General features: G+C 48.8%; 1 protein-coding gene across 1 annotated transcript; it reads right to left on the reverse strand.

Moving 5' to 3' along the window:
• Positions 1–15,780: 15,780 nt before the first annotated feature.
• On the reverse strand, positions 15,781–17,965 carry FBLL1 (fibrillarin like 1). The gene has a single exon (XM_003268636.3). The coding sequence runs from the start codon at positions 17,493–17,495 to the stop codon at positions 16,482–16,484; it is 1,014 nt and encodes a 337-aa protein (XP_003268684.1). The 5' UTR covers positions 17,496–17,965; the 3' UTR covers positions 15,781–16,481.
• Positions 17,966–19,242: the final 1,277 nt, after the last annotated feature.

The raw sequence follows: 19,242 nt of genomic DNA on the forward strand, positions 1-19,242 counted from the left end.
GTACCTGGGATTACAGATGTGCATCACCATGCCTAGCTAATTTGTGTATTTTTAATAGAGACACGGTTTTGCCATGTTGGCTAAGCTGGTCTCTAACTCCTGACCTCAAGTGATCTGCCTGCCTTGGCCTCCCAAAGTGCTGGGATTACAGGCGTGAGCCACCATGCCGAGCCCCATAATGCTACTTTAGTCTAAACTCTTCTCAATGTCTTGAAGAAAAAATGGCCATCCTCAATCTTTTTTTTTTTTTTTTTTGAAACAGGGTCTCACTCTGTTGCCCAGGCTAGAGTGCAGTGGCACGGTATGATTCACTGCAGCCTCAAACTCCCAGGCTCAAGCTATCCTTCCGCCTCAGCCTCCTGAGTATCTGGGACTACAGTTACGCACCACCATACGCAGCTAGTTTTTTAAATTTACTTTTTGCAGAAATAAGGTTTCCCTATGTGACTCAGGCTGGTCTCAAACTCCTGGGCTCAAGTGATCTGCCCACCTTGTCCTCCCAAAGTGTTGGGATTACAGGCGTGAGCCACCACGTCCAGCCCTGAATCTTTTTTTTTTTTTTAAGAGACAGAGTCTCACTATGTTGTCCAGGCTGGCCTCCCAACTCCTGAGCTCAAGCGATCCTCTCACCTCAGTCTTCCAACTACCTGGGACTACAGGCATGCCCCACCACACCCAGCTATCCTGAATCTTAAAGAGACTCTTAGTCTAAGAGCAAACTTCAAATTAGAGGTGCCCTAGGATTTTTCACATATCAAGAGCCAGTGACCAGCCAAGCTTGGGAACAGAGAATCCAAGAGTTAGCAGGAATCTCACAGACTGCTGAATCAAACTCAAGATTTGTTTATAGGGAGGAAAAAAAGTCCAGAGAAGTCAACTAGATTGTCCTAGATCACACAGCAAGTTATTAAGAGAACCAAAACTCAACCCTAGGTGTCCTCACCTCCATCCCAGTACTTTTTTTTTAATACCCTCTCTGTGTTGGACAAATGGCATATGGCACCAGAATGTTATCCCAATAAATAATTTGGAGCTGGGCACAGTGGCTTACACCTGTTAATTCCAGCTTTTTGGGAGACCAAGGCAGGAGGATTGCTTGAGCCTAGGATTTCAAGACCACCCAGGGCAATATAGTGAGACCTTGTCTACAAAAAATTTAAAAATTAGCTGGTGATGCCTGCCTGTGGTCCCAGCTACTAGGGAGGCTGAGGTGGGAGGATCATTTGAACCCAGGAGGCGTAGGGTGCAGTGAGCCCAGATTGCACCACTGTATTCCAGCCTGGGCAACAGAGCGAGACCCTGTCTCAGAAATAATAATAAATTTGATTATAACAAGAGAGCAATCAATACAGAAAAAGCAGGACAATTTAAATGTAGAAAAAATCAGAAAGATGAAAATATTAATGGGCCAAACTTGCCAATTAGAGGAGAGTGTGAGATTTGAGTTTAAAAGGAAAACAACTTCTAGGCCAGGCACAGTGGTTCATACCTATAATCCCAGTGCTTTGGGAGGTCAAAGCAAGAGGATCATTTGAGGCCGGGAATTCAAGACCTACACAGGCAACATAGCAAGACCTTGTCTCAAAAAAAAAAAAAAAAAAAATTAGCTGGGTATGGTGGCACATGCCTGTAGTTCTAGCTACTTGGGAGGCTGAGGCAGGAACATCGCTTGAACCCAGGAGTTCAAGGTTACAGTGAGGTATGATTGTGCCACTGCACTCCAGCCTGAGTGACAGCAAGATCCTATCTCTTAAAAAAACTACCATCTGTGCTTTTTATAATAGATATTAACTGAACAGGTTGAAATCAGAGAGTTCAAGAAAAGATCAGTTAGGCAAACACTAACCAAAGGAAAGCTTATGTAGCTATATTATGACAAGAATAGGCTGGGTGCAGTGGCTCACGCCTGTAATCCCAGCACTTTGGGAGGCCAAGGTGGGAAGATCACTTGAGCCCAGGAGTTCAAGACCAGCCTAGGCAGCGTGGCGAAACCCCATCTCTACAAAAAATACAAAAATTAGCCGAGAGTTGTGGCACACGCCTGTGGTCACAGCTACTCAGGAGGCTGCGGTGGAAGGATGGCTTCAGCCTGGGAGATCAAGGCTGCAGTGAACCATGATTGCGTCACTGCATTCAGCCTGGGTGACAAAGTGAGACCCTGTCCCAAAATAAATAAATAAACGTGAAAACAAATCCATCATTAGGAATAGAGTCATTATGTAATTATAAAAAGCTCAATTAGCCAAGAGGACATAATTTTTAAGATACATAGGCAGTTAATAAGATAACCAGAAAATAAAGCTAAAATGGATAAAACTTTATGACAGGAAAATGCTGTCACAGTGGGAGATTACAACACCTCTCAATTATTGATAGGTCAAGCAAACAAAAAAAAATCAACAAAAAGTAGATTTGAACACCCCAGTTTAGATTGCTCTAATGGACATATATTGAATTCTGCATCCGGCAATAAGAAGATACCTTTTTCTCAGGCACACACAGAACATTTACCAAAATTAATTACATGCAGGCCATAAAGACTCCATGAATTTCAGAAAATCAGACCACATTCTCTGAGTACATAACAATTAAGTTACATGACAATAACAAAAAGATAAATTTTAAGTCTACATATTTGCTGAGAGGCCGTGTAGAGTAGTGGTTAAAAACAAATATTCTGGGCTGGGCACGGTGGCTCACGCCTGTAATACCCAGCACTTTGGGAGGCCAAGCCAGACGGATCACTTGAGGTCAGGAGTTTGAGACCAGCCTGGCCAACATGGCAAAACCCTATCTCTACTAAAAATACAAAAATCAGCTGGGCATGGTGGTGCATGTCTGTAATCCCAGCTACTCAGGAGGCTTAGGCACAAGAATCACTTGATCCAGGGTGGAGGATGCACTGAGCCGAGATGACACCACTGCACTCCAGCCTGGGTGACAGAGCAAGACCCTATCTCAAAAAAACAAAACAAAACAAAAATATTCTGGAGCATGAGTTCAAATCCTACTCTGACATAATTACTAGGCATAAAGTCTCAGATGAATTTCTTAACCTGTGCCTTACCACATGCAAAATGAGGCTAATAATAGTATCTTCTGATGGTGGTCATTCATGTTCAGCACGGATTTCAATAAGCCACTTTTTAGCTACATGGTAGGATTGTGCTTGCTGGCTCCCTTGCAGTTGAGAGGGTGGGTTCATAGGATTAGCTCTGGCCAACGAGTGAGTGAGAGTTGTGTTTGGAAGTGCTCCATGCTACTTTTTGGCTGGAGCACTTAGTCACCTACTTGAGACCCTCCAGAGCCCTCTTTTCCCGCTAATAGAAGCCAGCAACCTTTGAGATAGTGGCTGCTCTGTCAGCCTGGATCCCTAAGTGACAAAAATTAGCAAAGCTCCTTTCTCCTTACTCCCTCACCACGCTAATGAGGGTCTGGAGTATACGGAAGAAAACAAACTGTTTTTTTACACCACAGATTTAGGGGTTTGTTACCCCAGCATAACCTGGCCTATCCCAACTGATACAGAAGTTGACACCAGAGATGGAATGCCACTGAAGAACAAAAACCTAAACTATGTGGCATTGGATTAGAGGCTGGCAGCAGGTGGCAAAGAAGGTGTTTTCAGAGGCTAGAAGGATGCTGTTCATTTAGGAAGAGGTGAACCTGATGACATGATACCTTGGAAGGTAGGTCATGAACCAATGAACCTGTGGCATTAAGAGAAGCTGGCAAACATTGTTAGTAGCTGGTATTGGCAGCTTAGTTTCCATTTGATGATTTACTCCAAGAAAGAGGTAGGTTCAGGAAAGGACTAGCCAGTTTGCAAGCAAAAATGAAGGGAAAGAGGGATAAGGTGTTATGTAAGGAAGTGATTATAATGATGGACCACGAGGCCGTGCACGGTGGCTCACGCTTGTAATCCCAGCACTTTGGGAGGCCGAGGCGGGCGGATCACGAGGTCAGGAGATCGAGACCACGGTGAAACCCCGTCTCTACTAAAAATACAAAAAATTAGCCGGGCGTGTTGGCGGGCGCCTGTAATCCCAGCTACTCGGAGAGGCTGAGGCAGGAGAATGGCGTGAACCCGGGAGGCGGAGCTTGCAGTGAGCCGAGATCGCACCACTGCACTCCAGCCTGGGGGACAGAGAAAGACTCTGTCTCAAAAAAAAAAAAAAAAAAAAGAAATAAGTGAAAAGTGCAAAGGCCAGATTTAGAGAGAAGTTCATAAAATGCTTTTGCTCAAGAGACCAAAAAACCAACTTAAGTACTGGGAGCCTGTACTTACAGTCTGTAGAAGGTAAACCCCAGGGGCTCCGGCTCCTGGCCAGCACCTATGTGTGATGTTTTTAGGCCAGACCAAAGGCTTTCCCTGGCAGTCCTCAGGAGGACCCTGGTGCACTGCAGTCTCCGAAGGGAGTTGCAGTCAGGGACTCAGTCCCCTCCCCCGCTCATGCTCTGCATCTTCGTTTCTGGGTCCCACTATCCGAGGCCTTGGGCAGAGGCCATCAAGAGGGCAAAAGCCTGAAGACGCTGTTCCCCACTAACTCAGTACTTCTCTGCTCCTACCCCTTCCTCCTCACCTTCCTCACCTCAGGGCCCAAGAAACTGCCACAGTCTTTTGTTGGGGGCTCCTTCAATACTGAGAGAGCCCTGACTGCGCTGATCGACTTGGCCCTTGCCGGGTGCGTCGTTCCACGGGGGAAAATGGAACGGGCAATCAGTGCTTTCTCTATTTCAGTCTCTTGCTTATACTATCACAGTGACTGCAGACTTAACACTTGCATTTTGAGCAAGTTCATTGGCTCCTCTGTCGCCTGTCAGCTCAGCTCTCTCCCTAACAAACATCCTCAGCATGCAGTGTGCAGTCAAGTGACCAAAGAACATGGAGTAGCAAGAACTTTGTTTTCAGGCCCTGACTTCAATCATGCACCTTGTTGGAATCTCTGGGAGCATCTTCTGTTGTCAAAGAGGCCCCAAGTACCAGCAGGCACCACAGAAATGCTCAGCTGTTGTCTTCCAGTTATTCAAAATACCATCCTAAATCTGCCTTTCCCAGCCGATGACAAAAATGATACAGCATTTTAAATAGTGGACCTCAGTCCTGGCTGTACCTTAGAATCACGCGGGGATCTTATAAAAATATCAATGCCAGGCCTTTCCCTAGAGCATCTGATTTTAATTTCACTGACTTAGACCAGAGATGCAATTCTGCTCCAGAAATCTCAGCTCTCCCACCCTCCAGCTACACTACCTTGACTGACTGACATCACCTAGAATTCTGAGCCTCAGTTTCCTCATCAGTGATAAAGGGATGATAACACTTGCCTCCTGGGGGTGCTGTGCGTGCGGATTCAGTGAAAGAAGGTGCATGGAAGCACCCCGCATGCAGTGTCTTCATCAGAATACTAACCAAGAGCTATAACGTCAGAAGGAGCTTCCTGTGAGTCGATGGGCCTGGGAGGACTCCTGGGAAGGGGTAGACTTTGCATCTTCATAGAGGAATGCTGAGATTGGATGGGTGGACAGGCAAAGGGGACACTCTTAGTCATTGGCAACTGGGCCCCTGTGCTGGGCCCCTGTTCTGGGCCCAGCACTTTTTTTTTCTTTTGAGACAGAGTCTCACTCTGTAGCCCAAGCTGGAGTGCAGTGGCACAATCTCGGCTCACTGCAACCTCCACCTCCCAGGCTCAAGGGATTCTCATGCCCCAGCCTCCCGAGTAGCTGGGACTACAGGCACACACCACCATGCCCGGCTAATTTTTTGTATTTTAGTAGAGATGGGGTTTTGCCATGTTGCCCAGGGTGGTCATGAACTCCTGAGCTCAGGCGATCTGCCCATCTCTGTCTCCCAAAGTGCTGGGATTACAGGCATGAGCCACCGTGCCTGGCCTCCTGCACTTTAAAAGACTGCACTCTGGCCAGGCACGGTGGCTCATGCCTGTAATTCCAGCACCCTGGGAGGCCGAGGCAGGTGGATCACCTGAGGTCGGGAGTTCGAGACCAGCCTGACCAACATGGAGAAACCCCGTCTGTGCTAAAAATACAAAATTAGCCAGGTGTGGTGGCACATGCCTATAATCCCAGCTACTAGGGAGGCTGAGGCAGGAGAATCTCTTGAACCTGGGAGGTGGAGTTTGCAGTGAACTGAGATTGCGCCACTGTGCTCTAGCCTGGGTGACAGAGCGAAACCCCTGTCTCAAAAAAAAAAAAAAAAAAAAAAAAAGTCGTACTTCTAAAGATCAAAGAAATACTGAGCTTTCTGCCTGGGACATGGTAAGTGCTTGATGAATATTAGAGTAGCAGTATCCAAATGTAGTGCTCACCAGAGCTCAGATGAGCCAGAACATCTTGCTTAATGCAGGGTTGGCAGAGGAAAGTGCTAATTAATGGAACATGATTTCTTCCCATTTAAAACAGCCTCTTTTGGATGCAGCTTCATTCCCTCGGATCTTCTCCTGCCCCATTCTTCTTCCCTTCACCTCAGGAGGCGTCTGAGTGAGGGAGAAGCTGGCAGACATCATGGTGCTGGTGGGTGGGAGGTCTGTTCCGCCTGTTCTCTGAAGCTCCTGCTGACGCCGTGGGCACATGGCCCCTCTTGCCTGGGCCTTTGAGCACCAGCCTCCACCCTCGCTGCCTCTGCTGCAGAGGTGACTGCAGCTGGGCACTCACTGATGCTTGGGTTGAGTCCTCTCCTGTGGCCCAGGATGGAGCCGCTGACTCTGAAACTCAGTGGCAAGCTCCCCCCAGCTCCCAGCACAGGGCAGTCCCCTCAGAAGACTTGCTAAGTGTGTTCCCCACCCCCCCGACTCCAAGGCAACCCCTGGCATTTATGTAAACTTTTATTTATTTATTTATTTATTTATTTTGAGACAGTGTCTCCCTCTGTTGCCCAGACTGGAGTGCAGTGGTGTGATCACAGCTCACTGCAACCTCCACTTTCCTGGGTTCAAGCAATTCTCCTACCTCAGCCTCCCTAAGTACTGGGATTACAGGCCTGAGCCACTGCACTGGGCCCATTTTAAACTTTTTTTTTTTTTTTTTTTTTTTTTAGAGACAGAGTCTCACTCTGTCACCCAGGCTGGAGTGCAGTGGTGCATTCTCGGCTCATTGCAACCTCCGCCTCCTAGGTTCAAGCAATTCTCCTGCCTCAGCCTCCCGAGTAGCTGGGATTACAGGTGCACACCGACATGCCCAGCTAATTTCTTTTCTATTTTAGTAGAGATGGGGTTTTATCGTGTTGACCAAGCTGGTCTCGAACTCCTGAGCGCAGACAATCTGCCCGTTTCAGCCTCCCAAAGTTGTAGGATTACAGGTGTGAGCCACCTCGCCCAGCCTTAAACTTAATTCTCAGCTGTCAGGCCTCTGAGCCCAAGCCAAGACATCGCATCCCCCGTGACTTGCACATATACATCCAGATGGCCAGAAGTAACTGAAGATCCACAAAAGAAGTAAAAATAGCCTTAACTGATGACATTCCACCATTGTGATTTGTTTCTGCCCCACCCTAACTGATCAATGTACTTGGTAATCTCCCCCACCCTTAAGAAGGTTCTTTGTAATTCTCCCCACCCTTGAGAATGTACTTTGTGAGATCCACCCCTGCCCAAAAAACATTGCTCTTAACTTCACCGCCTATCCCAAAACCTATAAGAACTAATGATAATCCACCACCCTTTGCTGACTCTTTTATGGGACTCAGCCCGCCTGCACCCAGGTGAAATAAACAGCCATGTTGTTCACACAAAGCCTGTCTGGTGGTCTCTTCACACGGACGGGAATGAAATTTGGTGTCGTGACTCGGATTGGGGGACCTCCCTTGGGAGATCAATCCCCTGTCCTCCTGCTCTTTGCTCCGGAGAAAGATCCACCTACGACCTCAGGTCCTCAGACCGACCAGCCCAAGAAACATCTCACCAATTTCAAATCTGGTAAGCAGCCTCTTTTTACTCTCTTCTCCAACCTCTCTCACTATCCCTCAGCCTCTTTCTCCTTTCAATCTTGGCGCCACACTTCAATCTCTCCCTTCTCTTAATTTCAGTTCCTTTCCTTTTCTGGTAGAGACAAAGGAGACAGGTTGTATCCGTGGACCCAAAACTCCGGCGCCGGTCACGGACTGGGAAGGCAACCTTCCCTTGGTGTTTAATCATTGCAGGGACGCCTCTCTGATTATTCACCCATGTTTCAGAGGTGTCAGACCACGCAGGGACGCCTGCCTTGGTCCTTCACCCTTAGCAGCAAGTCCCGCTTTTCTGGGGGAGGGGCATCTACCCCAACCCCTTCTCTCTGTGTCTCTACCCCTTCTCTGCTTTTCTGGGGCAGGGGCAGGAACCCCTCAACCCCTTCTCCTTCACCCTTAGCGGCAAGTCCTGCTTTTCTAGGGGGCAAGAACCCCCAATCCCTTATTTCCGTGCCCCAACCTCTTTCCTGCTTTTCTGGAGGGTAAGAACCCCCGAACCCCTTCCCTCCGTGTCTCTACTCTCTTTTCTCTGGGTTTGGTTCCTTCACTATAGGCAACCTTCCACCCTCCATTCCTCCTTCTTCTCCCTTAGCCTGTGTTCTTAAGAACTTAAAACCTCTTCAACTCTCACCTGACCTAAAATCTAAGCGTCTTATTTTCTTCTGCAATGCCACTTGACCCCAATACAAACTCTACAGTAGTTCCAAATAGCAGGAAAATGGCACTTTCCATTTTTCCATCCTACAAGATCTAAATAATTCTTGTCATAAAATGGGCAAATAGTCTGAGGTGCCTGACATCCAGGCATTCTTTTACACATCAGTCCCTTCCTAGTCTCTGTGCCCCGTGCAACTCATCCTAAATCTTCCTTCTTTCCCTCCCGCCTGTCCCCTCAATCCCAACCCCAAGCGTCGCTGAGTCTTTCTAATCTTCCTTTTCTACAGACCCATCTGACCTCTCCCCTCCTCGTCAGGCCGAGCTAGGTCCCAATTCTTCCTCAGCCTCCGCTCCTCCACCCTATAATCCTTTTATCACCTCCTCTCCTCACACCCGGTCCAGCTTACAGTTTTGTTCCGTGACTAGCCCTCCCCCACCTGCCCAGCAATTTACTCTTAAAAAGGTGGCTGGAGCTAAAGGCATAGTCAAGGTTAATGCTCCTTTTCCTTTATCCCAAATCAGATAGCGTTTAGGCTCTTTTTCATCAAACATAAAAATCCAGCCCAGTTCATGGCTCATTTGGCAGCAACCCTGAGACACTACAGCCCTAGACCCTAAAAGGTCAAAAGGTCGTCTTATTCTCAATATACATTTTATTACCCAATCTACTCCCGACATTAAATAAAACTCCAAAAATTAGAATCTGGCCCTCAAACCCCACAACAGGACTTAATTAACCTCACCTTCAAGGTGTACAATAATAGAAAAAAGTTGCAATTCCTTGCCTCCACTGTGAGACAAACCCCAGCCACATCTCCAGCACACAAGAACTTCCAAACACCTGAACCACAGCAGCCAGCCATTCCTCCAGAACCTCCTCCCCCAGGAGCTTGCTACATGTGCCGGAAATCTGGCCACTGGGCCAAGGAATGCCCGCAGCCCAGGATTCCTCCTAAGCCGCGTCCCATCTGTGTGGGAACCCACTGAAAATCGGACTGTTCAACTCACCTGGCAGCCACTCCCAGAGCCCTTGGAACTCTGGCCCAAGGCTCTCTGACTCCTTCCCAGATCTTCTCGGCTTAGCGCCTGAAGACTGATGCTGCCCGATCACCTCGGAAGCCCCCTAAAGCATCACGGACGCCGAGCTTTAGGGTAACTCCTAGTGGAGGGTAACTCTGTCCCCTTCTTAATCAATACCGAAGCTACTCACTCCACATTACCTTATTTTCAAGGGCCTGTTTCCCTTGCCTCCATAACTGTTGGGGGTATTGACGGCCAGGCTTCTAAACCTCTTAAAACTCCCCAACTCTGGTACCAACTTAGGCAATACTCTTTTAAGCACTCCTTTTTAGTTATCCCCACCTGCCCAGTTCCCTCATTAGGCCGAGACACTTTAACTAAATTATCTGCCTCCCTGACTATTCCTGGATTACAGCTGCATCTCATTGCTGCCCTTCTTCCCAATCCAAAGCTTCCCTTGCGTCCTCCTCTTATATTCCCCCCACCTTAACCCACAAGTATAAGATACCTCTACTCCCTCCTTGGCGACCGATCATGCACCCCTTACCATCTCATTAAAACCTAATCACCCTTACCCCACTCAATGCCAATATCCCATCCCACAGCATGCTTTGAAAGGGTTAAAGCCTGTTATCACTCGTCTGGTACAGCACGGGCATCTAAAACCTATAAACTCCCCTTACAATTTCCCCATTTCACCTGTCCAAAAACTAGACAAGGCTTACAGGTTAGTTCAAGATCTGCGCTTTATCAACCAAATTGTTTTGCCTATCCACCCCATGATGCCAAACCCATATACTCTCCTATCCTCAATACCTCCCTCCATAATCCATTATTCTGTTCTGGATCTCAAACATGCTTTCTTTACTATTCCTTTGCACCCGTCATCCCAGCCTCTCTTCGCTTTCACTTGGACTGACCCTGACACCCATCAGGCTCAGCAAATTACCTGGGCTGTACTGCCGCCAGGCTTCACAGACAGCCCCCATTACTTCAGTCCAGCCCAAATTTCATCCTCATCTGTTACCTATCTCGGCATAATTCTCATAAAAACACACGTGCTTTCCCTGCTGATTGTAATCTCCCAAACCTCAATCCCTTACAAAACAACAACTCCTTTCCTTCCTAGGCATGGTTAGTGCGGTCAGAATTCTTACACAAGAGCCAGGACCGCACCCTGTAGCCTTTCTGTCCAAACAACTTGACCTTACTGTTTTAGCCTAGCCCTCATGTCTGCATGCAGTGGCTGCTGCCGCCCTAATACTTTTAGAGGCCCTCAAAATCACAAATTATGCTCAACTTATTCTCTACATTTCTCATAACTTCCAAAATCTATTTTCTTCCTCATACCTGATGCATATACTTTCTGTCCCTGGATCCTTCAGCTGTACTCACTCTTTGTTAAGTCCCACAATTACCATTGTTCCTGGCCTGGACTTCAATCCAGCCTCCCACATTATTCCAGATACCACACCTGACCCCCATGACTGTATCTCTCTGATCCACCTGACATTCACCCCATTTCCCCATATTTCCTTCTTTCCTGTTTCTCACCCTGATCACGCTTGATTTATTGATGGCGGTTCCACCAGGCCTAATCACCACACACCAGCAAAGGCAGGCTATGCTATAGTACAAGCCACTAGCCTGCCTCTTAGAACCTCTCATTTCCTTTCCATCATGGAAATCTATCCTCAAGGAAAAACTTCTCAGTGTTCCATCTGCTATTCTACTACTCCTCAGGGATTATTCAGGCCCCCTCCCTTCCCTACACACCAGGCTCTAGGATTTGCCCCCACCCAGGACTGGCAAATCAGCTTTACTCAACATGCCCGGAGTCAGATATCTAAAATACCTCTTAGTCTAGGTAGACACTTTCACTAGATAAGTAGAGGCCTTTCCTACAAGGTCTGAGAAGGCCACCGCGGTCATTTCTTCCCTTCTGTCAGACAGAATTCCTCAGTTTAGCCTTCCCACCTCTATACAGTCTGATAACAGACCAGCCTTTGTTACTCAAATCAGCCAAACAGTTTTTCAGGCTCTTGGTATTCAGTGAAACCTTTATATCCCTTACAGTCCTCCATCTTCAAGAAAAGTAGAACGGACTAAAGGTCTTTTAAAAACAGACCTCACCAAGCTCAGCCACCAATTTAAAAACGACTGGACATTACTTACCACTTTCACTTCTCAGAATTCAGGCTGGTCCTTGGAATGCTACAAGGTACAGACCATTTGCGCTCCTTTTTATTAGGCCCCAGTCTCATTCCAGACACCAGACCAACTTGGACTGTGCCCCCAAAAAACTTGTCATCCCTACTATCTTCTGTCTAGTCATACTCCTATTCACCGTTCTCAACTACTCATACATGCCCTGCTCTTGTTTACACTGCCAGTTTACACTGTTTCTCCAAGCCAGCACAGCTGATATCTCCTGGTGCTATCCCCAAATTGCCACTCTTAACTCTTGAAGTAAATTATCTTTGCTGGCAGGACTATGCTGAATCTCCTTAGGCACTCTCTAATCAGATGTCCTGAGTCGTCCCAATTCTTAGATCTTTTATACCTGTTTTTCTCCTTCTCTTATTCCATTTAGTTTTTCAATTCATACAAAACCGTATCCAGGCCATCACCAATCATTCTAAATGACAAATGTTTCTTCTAACATCCCCACAGTATCACCCCTTACCACAAGACCTCCCTTCAGCTTAATCTCTCCCACTCTAGGTTCCCACGCCGCCCCTAATCCCGCTCGAAGCAGCCCTGAGAAACATCGCCCATTCTCTCTCCATACCAACCCCCAAAAATTTTCGCCACCCCAACACTTCAACACTATTTTGTTTTATTTTTCTTATTAATATAAGAAGGCAGGAATGTCAGGCCTCTGAGCCCAAGCCAAGCCATCGCATCCTCTGTGACTTGCATGTGTACATCCAGATGGCCTGAAGTAACTGAAGAGCCACAAAAGAAGTAAAAATAGCCTTAACTGATGACATTCCAACATTGTGATTTGTTTCTGCCCCACCCTAACTGATCAATGTACTTGGTAATCTCCCCCACCCTTAAGAAGGTTCTTTGTAATTCTCCCCACCCTTGAGAATGTACTTTGTGAGATCCACCCCCTGCCCACAAAACATTGCTCTTAACTTCACCGCCTATCCCCAAACCTATAAGAACTAATGATAATCCACCACCCTTTGCTGACTCTTTTATGGGACTCAGCCCACCTGCACCCAGGTGAAATAAACAGCCACGTTGCTCATACAAAGCCTGTTTGGTGGTCTCTTCACAGGGACGCGCATGAAACCAGCTACCTTATTATTCTTTATTGACAATGGGGGCGGGGGGAGAAAAAAACAGGCAGAGCACTTAGTGCCAGGATGTTGGCAGGTATTTTCACATTAAACATTGGTCTCCTCAGCCAAAGCTCACAATCCAGTAAGACAGGCATTTTAGCTGAACATTCTCATCTAACCCTAGGGTTATGCACTGAATTGTGTCCCAGAAAATTCACAAATTGAAGCCCCAGTCCCCAGTGTTACTATATTTGGGGATAGGGCCCTCAGGAGGTAATTGAGGTTAAAAGAGATACTAAGAGTAGGATCCTAATCCAGTAGGATTGGTATCCTTCTAAACAGGGGGAGAAACAGCAAAGAGCTCTCTCCTTCTCACTGTGTGTGAACAGACGAAAGGCCATATATATGACACAGCAAGAAGGTGGCCGATTACAAGCCAGGAAGAGAGTCCTCACCAGAAACTGAATTCTCCAGCACCTTGATATTGGACTTCTAGCCTCCATTCAGAATAGTGAGAAAATGAGTATCTGTTGTTTAAGCCACCTAGCATGTAGTATTTTGTTACAACAGCCTGAGAAGACTAATACACCTAGAGACCCAAATGTAAAGGCTTCTGGGAACCCAAGCTGACAGTCACGGAAGCATTCCTGGCTCTCAGCAGGTCTTAACCAGGGTCACTGCGACTTCTAGGTTTCTTGGGACCCAAGGCCCACTGGAGTTATAGTCCAATTCTTTTTTTTTTTTTTAGACAGAGTCTCACAGTGGCATGATCTCGGCTCACTGGAATCTCCACCTCCCAGGTTCAAGCGATTCTCCTGCCTCAGCCTCCCGAGAAGTTGAGATTACAGGTGCCCGCCACCAGCTGTTTTTTATATTTTTAGTAGAGATGGGGTTTCGTATGTTGACCAGGCTAGTCTTGACTGAAGGACTCAAGTGATCCACGCGCCTCGGCCTCCCAAAGTGCTGGGATTACAGGCATGAGCCACTGTGCCCAGACTATAGTCCCATTCTTTTCCCTGCCCTCATCCTCTAAAACCTAGTTCCAGCTCCCTTCCTGTATTCCCTTGGCCCTTATTCCCATATTTCTCCTGGTACTCACCATGTCATTCCATTGGCTCAGGAACTCGTCTGCAATGCAGGGAAATTCTTCAGGAGATTCTTTTGTTGCCATTTCCTCATGAATGGTTCCCTCTTTGAGAAGCTTCAGACATGACTGTAAATTTCACTTGGGGCAGGAGGGGCAGGGAATGGGAGTGCCCATGCCAAGGAAAGAGGTAAAGTTTCCCCTGCTTCATCCCCCATGCTGGGGGGAAAACCTTTAAGGAGGAATCAATAGCTCCTTTATGGAGCCCATCTGGCTCTGAGGAGGGGCTGGGTCCTGGGCCTCAGCTGCTGCAGAGCCCCTCCCCGCTGAGTGCCCAGCTCCTTCTGTCTTCCCCTAGTGAGGAAACAGTTCCTGTTCCCAGGGAGTCCACCCCAGCCTCAGGGCTTCATCCCAGCAACTAACAAATTAGCCTAGAATTGGAGAGAGGGCTTTTCAAGGCAACAGAACCAGCATAGACTTCAGTGAAAATGACATAGATTTTGGAGTCAGACTAACAAGGCTATGATTTCTGGCTGTGAGTCTTTCTGGGGGATCTTAAAACAGGCACTGTCATCTCTGAACTGCAGTGTTCTCATATGCTAAATAGGAAAAGTGATCCTGGCTTTGCAGGGTTGTAAAGAAGATTTCCATTGTTTATGGAAATAGATATGTACCCCATTCACTCTCTTCTTCCTGAGTCAGTCTTGCTAATACATCTGAACTGTAATTCCCTTTCTGAATTTTGGGGTGGGGTAGGATGGGGGAGTGGTGGAAGAGTGGTAGCCTTTTCAAAAGTCTGATTTGGACCAGGCGCCATAGCTCATGCCTCTAATCCAGTATGGGAGTCTGAGGCAGGAGGATTTCTTGAAGCAAGGAGTTCAAGACCAGCCTCAGCAACAAAGCGAGACACTGTTTGTCCACAAACATTTTTTTTAAATTAGCCAGGTGTGGTAGGCTAAGGCAGGAAGCTCACTTAAGCCCAGGAGTTCAAGGCTGCAGTGAGCCATGATTGTGCCACTGCATTCCAGCCTTGGCGACAGAGCAAGACCTGTCTCAAGTAAAATAAATAAAATAAAAATAAAAAGTCTGATTTATCCTTGGTTGTTGTTCAAGAAGTACGCCCTCAGAAAAAGCAGACTAACCACAATTGCGGCCCAAGCACATCTTTAGAAAGGCAAATCCACCCTCCAAATGATACATTAGTGAGCAATCATTCAAAGACTAAATGCTGATGTGGGTCTTTTTGGCAGTGGGGAGAGTGTGTGCATGCATGATTGAATGAAAGGCCTTCCTAAAGTCTGGCTTGGAGGGATTTACTGGGCCTTCGGGGCATTCTCAGCTTTCCTCGGATTACCCACTCTCCCTTCCCTTTGGACCGCTTTGGAGAGAGACTGCAAGGTACTGAGACCAGCATCTTGGGAACTGCAGGACATGCTTTGCAAAGACAGATACTTTCTGGGAGTCATTTTTCTGCCTGTTCTGCAGACACTTGGTGATACCACTTTGGGTATGTTATGCCCTGTAGTGGAGACAGTCTGCTAGCTAGACCCACATCCTGCCCCCCTACCTTGTTTTGCTATTGTGAAACCGAACAAAGGGGTAGCCCAGGGGGGACAGGGGAGGGCGAAAGAACACAATAAGGTCACAGGGCCCTGCTCTAAGTGTGTCCCCGTGCGCATGCCATAGGGGTTGGGGGCCAGAGGCAAGATCCCCCTGGTGCTGAGGAAACAGCAATGGATTTAGAGCCCTGAAGACTGGCATTTAAGTTTTACCTCCTTACTGGCTATGTAAGTTTGGGCATCTAGTTTACCTTCAGAAGCCCTGTTGCTTCACATGTAACATGCAAGTGCTAACAAAGCCATCTCAGGGCTGGTGTGAGGAATAAATTCAACATTTATTTATTATTCACTTTAACAGTGAATGCAAAAGGGCTTAGTTGAAGAGTAAAATACTAAAAACCTATTGTGGTTAAGACTTTGGCTGTGAGTCAGGTGATTGGTGTATTTGACTATATTATTGTCCATCAATATTCAGTGTTTTTCCCCAGTCAGGCTTGGTCATGTGACTTGGCCAAATGTGAGCAGAAGTGCCCCTTCAGTTCCAAGGGGACGTTTAAAAGCTTTTATTAGCAATTCCCCAGCTCTCTTTCCTCTGCCCTAGGGATGGAGGGAGCATGTGTGAAAATGGGGCCCTGGGGAGTTGGGGACATGAGTGATTAGAAGGACCACAGCTCCCAGGCTACTGCTTGATGGGCCCCTTACACCAGCCGGTTTAAGGCCACTGGGATTTGGGGGTTGATTGTTACTGCAGCAAAACTTAGCCTGGCATCACCATACAGATAGGTGCCGTTTCTTTATGCAGTTTAATAGAAAAACAACAAAACAAAACACGCACAAAGAAAACACATAGAAAATAATAGCAAACACAACACAGGCTTGGGAGATGGCAGGCGAGCCTGAGCTGGGTGCTACTTGCTGCTGCTCTTGGGAAGAGGCCGGTAGACCCCGACCACCACAGCGTGGTCCCTCTCATAGGGCTCCAGGGTCAGCTGCTCTTGAGGCTTCAAGTTCTCCTGCTGCAACTTCCTCACCTCTGAAGCAAACACAGCCTCGGCGGATGCGGTGGAGTCGATGCAGTTGGCCTTGATGGAGATGAGAAAGTGGCCCCCGTTGCGCAGGAACGTGTGGGCGTTCAGGGCCACGATGCGGGACTGGTCGGGCTGGGCCACGTCGGCGAAGATCACGTCCACCATCCCAATGAGCATGCGGTACTTGAGCGGGTGCCGCGCGTCCTCCAGGACCGGGATGATGTTGGTGCGCTTCTTGGCCACATTGACCAGATCGCGGCCGGCGCGGTGGGAGAACTCGACGGCGTAGACCAGGCCGTCTGGGCCGATGATGTCGGAGACATGGGAGACGGTGGTGCCCGACGCGGCGCCCAGGTACAGCACCTTGGACTTGGGCTTGATGTGGATCTGGTCCACCCCGCCCAGGATGGCCGCGGCCAGCTTGGAGCGGAACGGGTTCCACGTGCGGTACTCCTGCTTCACGCCTCCCTCGGTCACCGTGACGCGCCTCTCGCCGTACACCGACTGGCCCGGCACCATGTTCAGCGTGACCAGTGCGTCCTCCGCCCCGCGGTAGATGAAGACGCCCTCGTGCCGGTGCGGCTCCACAGACACCACCATGGCGCCCTTCCTGCGGCGGCTCTTGCTCTTGGCCACGCCGCCCCGCCGCTGTCCGCCGCCGCCGCCGCGATCCTTGCCGTCGCCGCCGCCGCCGCCGCGCCCCCGGCCCCGGCCGCCTCCGCCGAAGCCGCGCGCCCGCGCTCCGAAGCCGCCCTTGCCCCCCTGGCCGCCGCCGTCGCCCCCGCCGCCCTTGCCCGCGCCGCCGCCGGCGCCTCGGCCCCCGCCCCAGCCGCCCCAGCCGCCGCCCCCGCGGCCGCCCCCACCGCCCCCGCGCGAGCTCGCCGCCGACTTCATGGCGCGCCCCGGGGCGGGTGCCGCGGGTTACCGGTGCCTCGGGGCGGGTGTCGGGGGCTCCGGTGGCTCTTGGTGGTCGTCCCGGCGGCTGTCCGCGGGGTTAGCGGCGGCGAGCGGCAGGGGCGGGACCGGCTCTACCGCAGTCCTCGCATCCCGGAGCCGCCCCTTGACGCAGCGGCTGTGGCGCTATTGCATCACACCCGTCCCCGCGACCCTGCGGCCCGGAAGCCCCGCTTCCCATCCCGCGTGCTGACGCAGCCTGCTCCTCTTCGCTCACCCTGCCCCTTCCCCATCTCCCGCCTTCCCAGGGACCCCTGGCACCTCCCTGGGCCACAGGGACGGGGGCGTCTCTGCTGCAGGAGAGCAGGAGAGGTGGAGGTAAGCATCAACGTCGGTCCTGGCTGTGCCACCAGTTCTGGGAATATTGATCAGCAAGGAAGTGTTGATTCTTCAGTGTCAATGGGGATACACAGACAGCCAAAATGTCATGTTCATCCTCGAAGTCTGGTCTATTCTTCAAAATCACACTGTCAATCTGCAGGATTTTCTTGAGGAAAGAAAGAAAGAAAAAGGAAGAAAGAGAAAAAGAAAGAGAAAGAAAAGAGAGGGAGAGGAGAGGAAAAGAAAAGAAGAATTGGGGAGCACCAAGAGCAGCAACGAGAAGAAAAGAAAAAAGAAAAGAACAGAAAGAAAATAAAAGAATAACTGGGCAGCACCAATGGCCCCAAGGCCGTAACGCAGAGGCGTTAGCGTTTGGTCAGCACCAGGGACAGCGACAGCAGTTGGGGCCGTTTTGGCTACTGCTGGGGGCTTTGGGACCCACGCAAGAGCTGGGGAAAGCAGGGTAGGTGGTGAAACAACAGGCCAGCCTCCCGTTAGTTGAAGTAAGTGTGTACTCGAGAGAGAGAGAGAGAGAGAGAGAGAGAGAGAGAGAGAGAGAGAGCCAGCGTACCAGAAGATCGGAGCATTTACTGAACACCTGGTATGTGCAGTATGACTTTCGTTCCATACTGGACCACAGCTCTTTCCGTCTCATACTCATGGACGGCAGTGCCAGGTCTGATTTTCCCTGAGGACTGGAGTGTCTTCTTAATGGGGACCAGAGTTTTATACACTGGAATGTGAACAAGGGATCAGTGAGCGAAATGTATGATTCCTGAGGTTGAATGGTTCACATAAAATACTCTACTTAGAGGTTTCCATTCTTGCTATAAGTTGAATATTTTCCAAAATGATGAAATACACTTGGTGTCTGTGAGGGTTAATTTTATGTGTCAACTTTACTGGGCCGTGGGATGCCCAGATATTTGGTCAAATAGTATTCTGAGTGTTTCTGTGAGGGTGTTTTTAGATGAGATTAACATTTAAATTGGTATATTGAGTAAAGCTGATTGCCGTCTATGATGTGGCTGGGCCTCATCTAATCAGTTGAAGGCAGAAATAAAGCAAAATGCTGACCTTCCCCAAGGAAGAGAGAATTCTCCTGCCCAATGGCCTTTCAACTGGCACATCAGCTCTTTCTGCCTGACAACCTTTGGACCGGGACATTGGCCCTGCAGATTTTGGACCTGCTGGTCTCCATAATCACATGAGCCAATATATATCCTATATACACACATATATATATATCCTACAGGTCTGTGTCTTTGGAGAACCTTGAATAATAGAGATCCTGAGACAAAGCCTTGAGTCCAAGTGGTTTGTGAGGTGATCCCAGGAAGCACATGTTGGGGGGGGGGCGCAAAAA

The sequence above is a fragment of the Nomascus leucogenys genome, chromosome 2, assembly GCF_006542625.1.
Source record: "Nomascus leucogenys isolate Asia chromosome 2, Asia_NLE_v1, whole genome shotgun sequence".
Classification (NCBI taxonomy): Eukaryota; Metazoa; Chordata; class Mammalia; order Primates; family Hylobatidae; genus Nomascus; species Nomascus leucogenys.

Excerpts from the sequence above, each read along its gene's own strand:
- FBLL1 (XM_003268636.3), bottom strand. The coding sequence starts at position 17,495 with ATGAAGTCGGCGGCGAGCTCGCGCGGGGGCGGTGGGGGCGGCCGCGGG.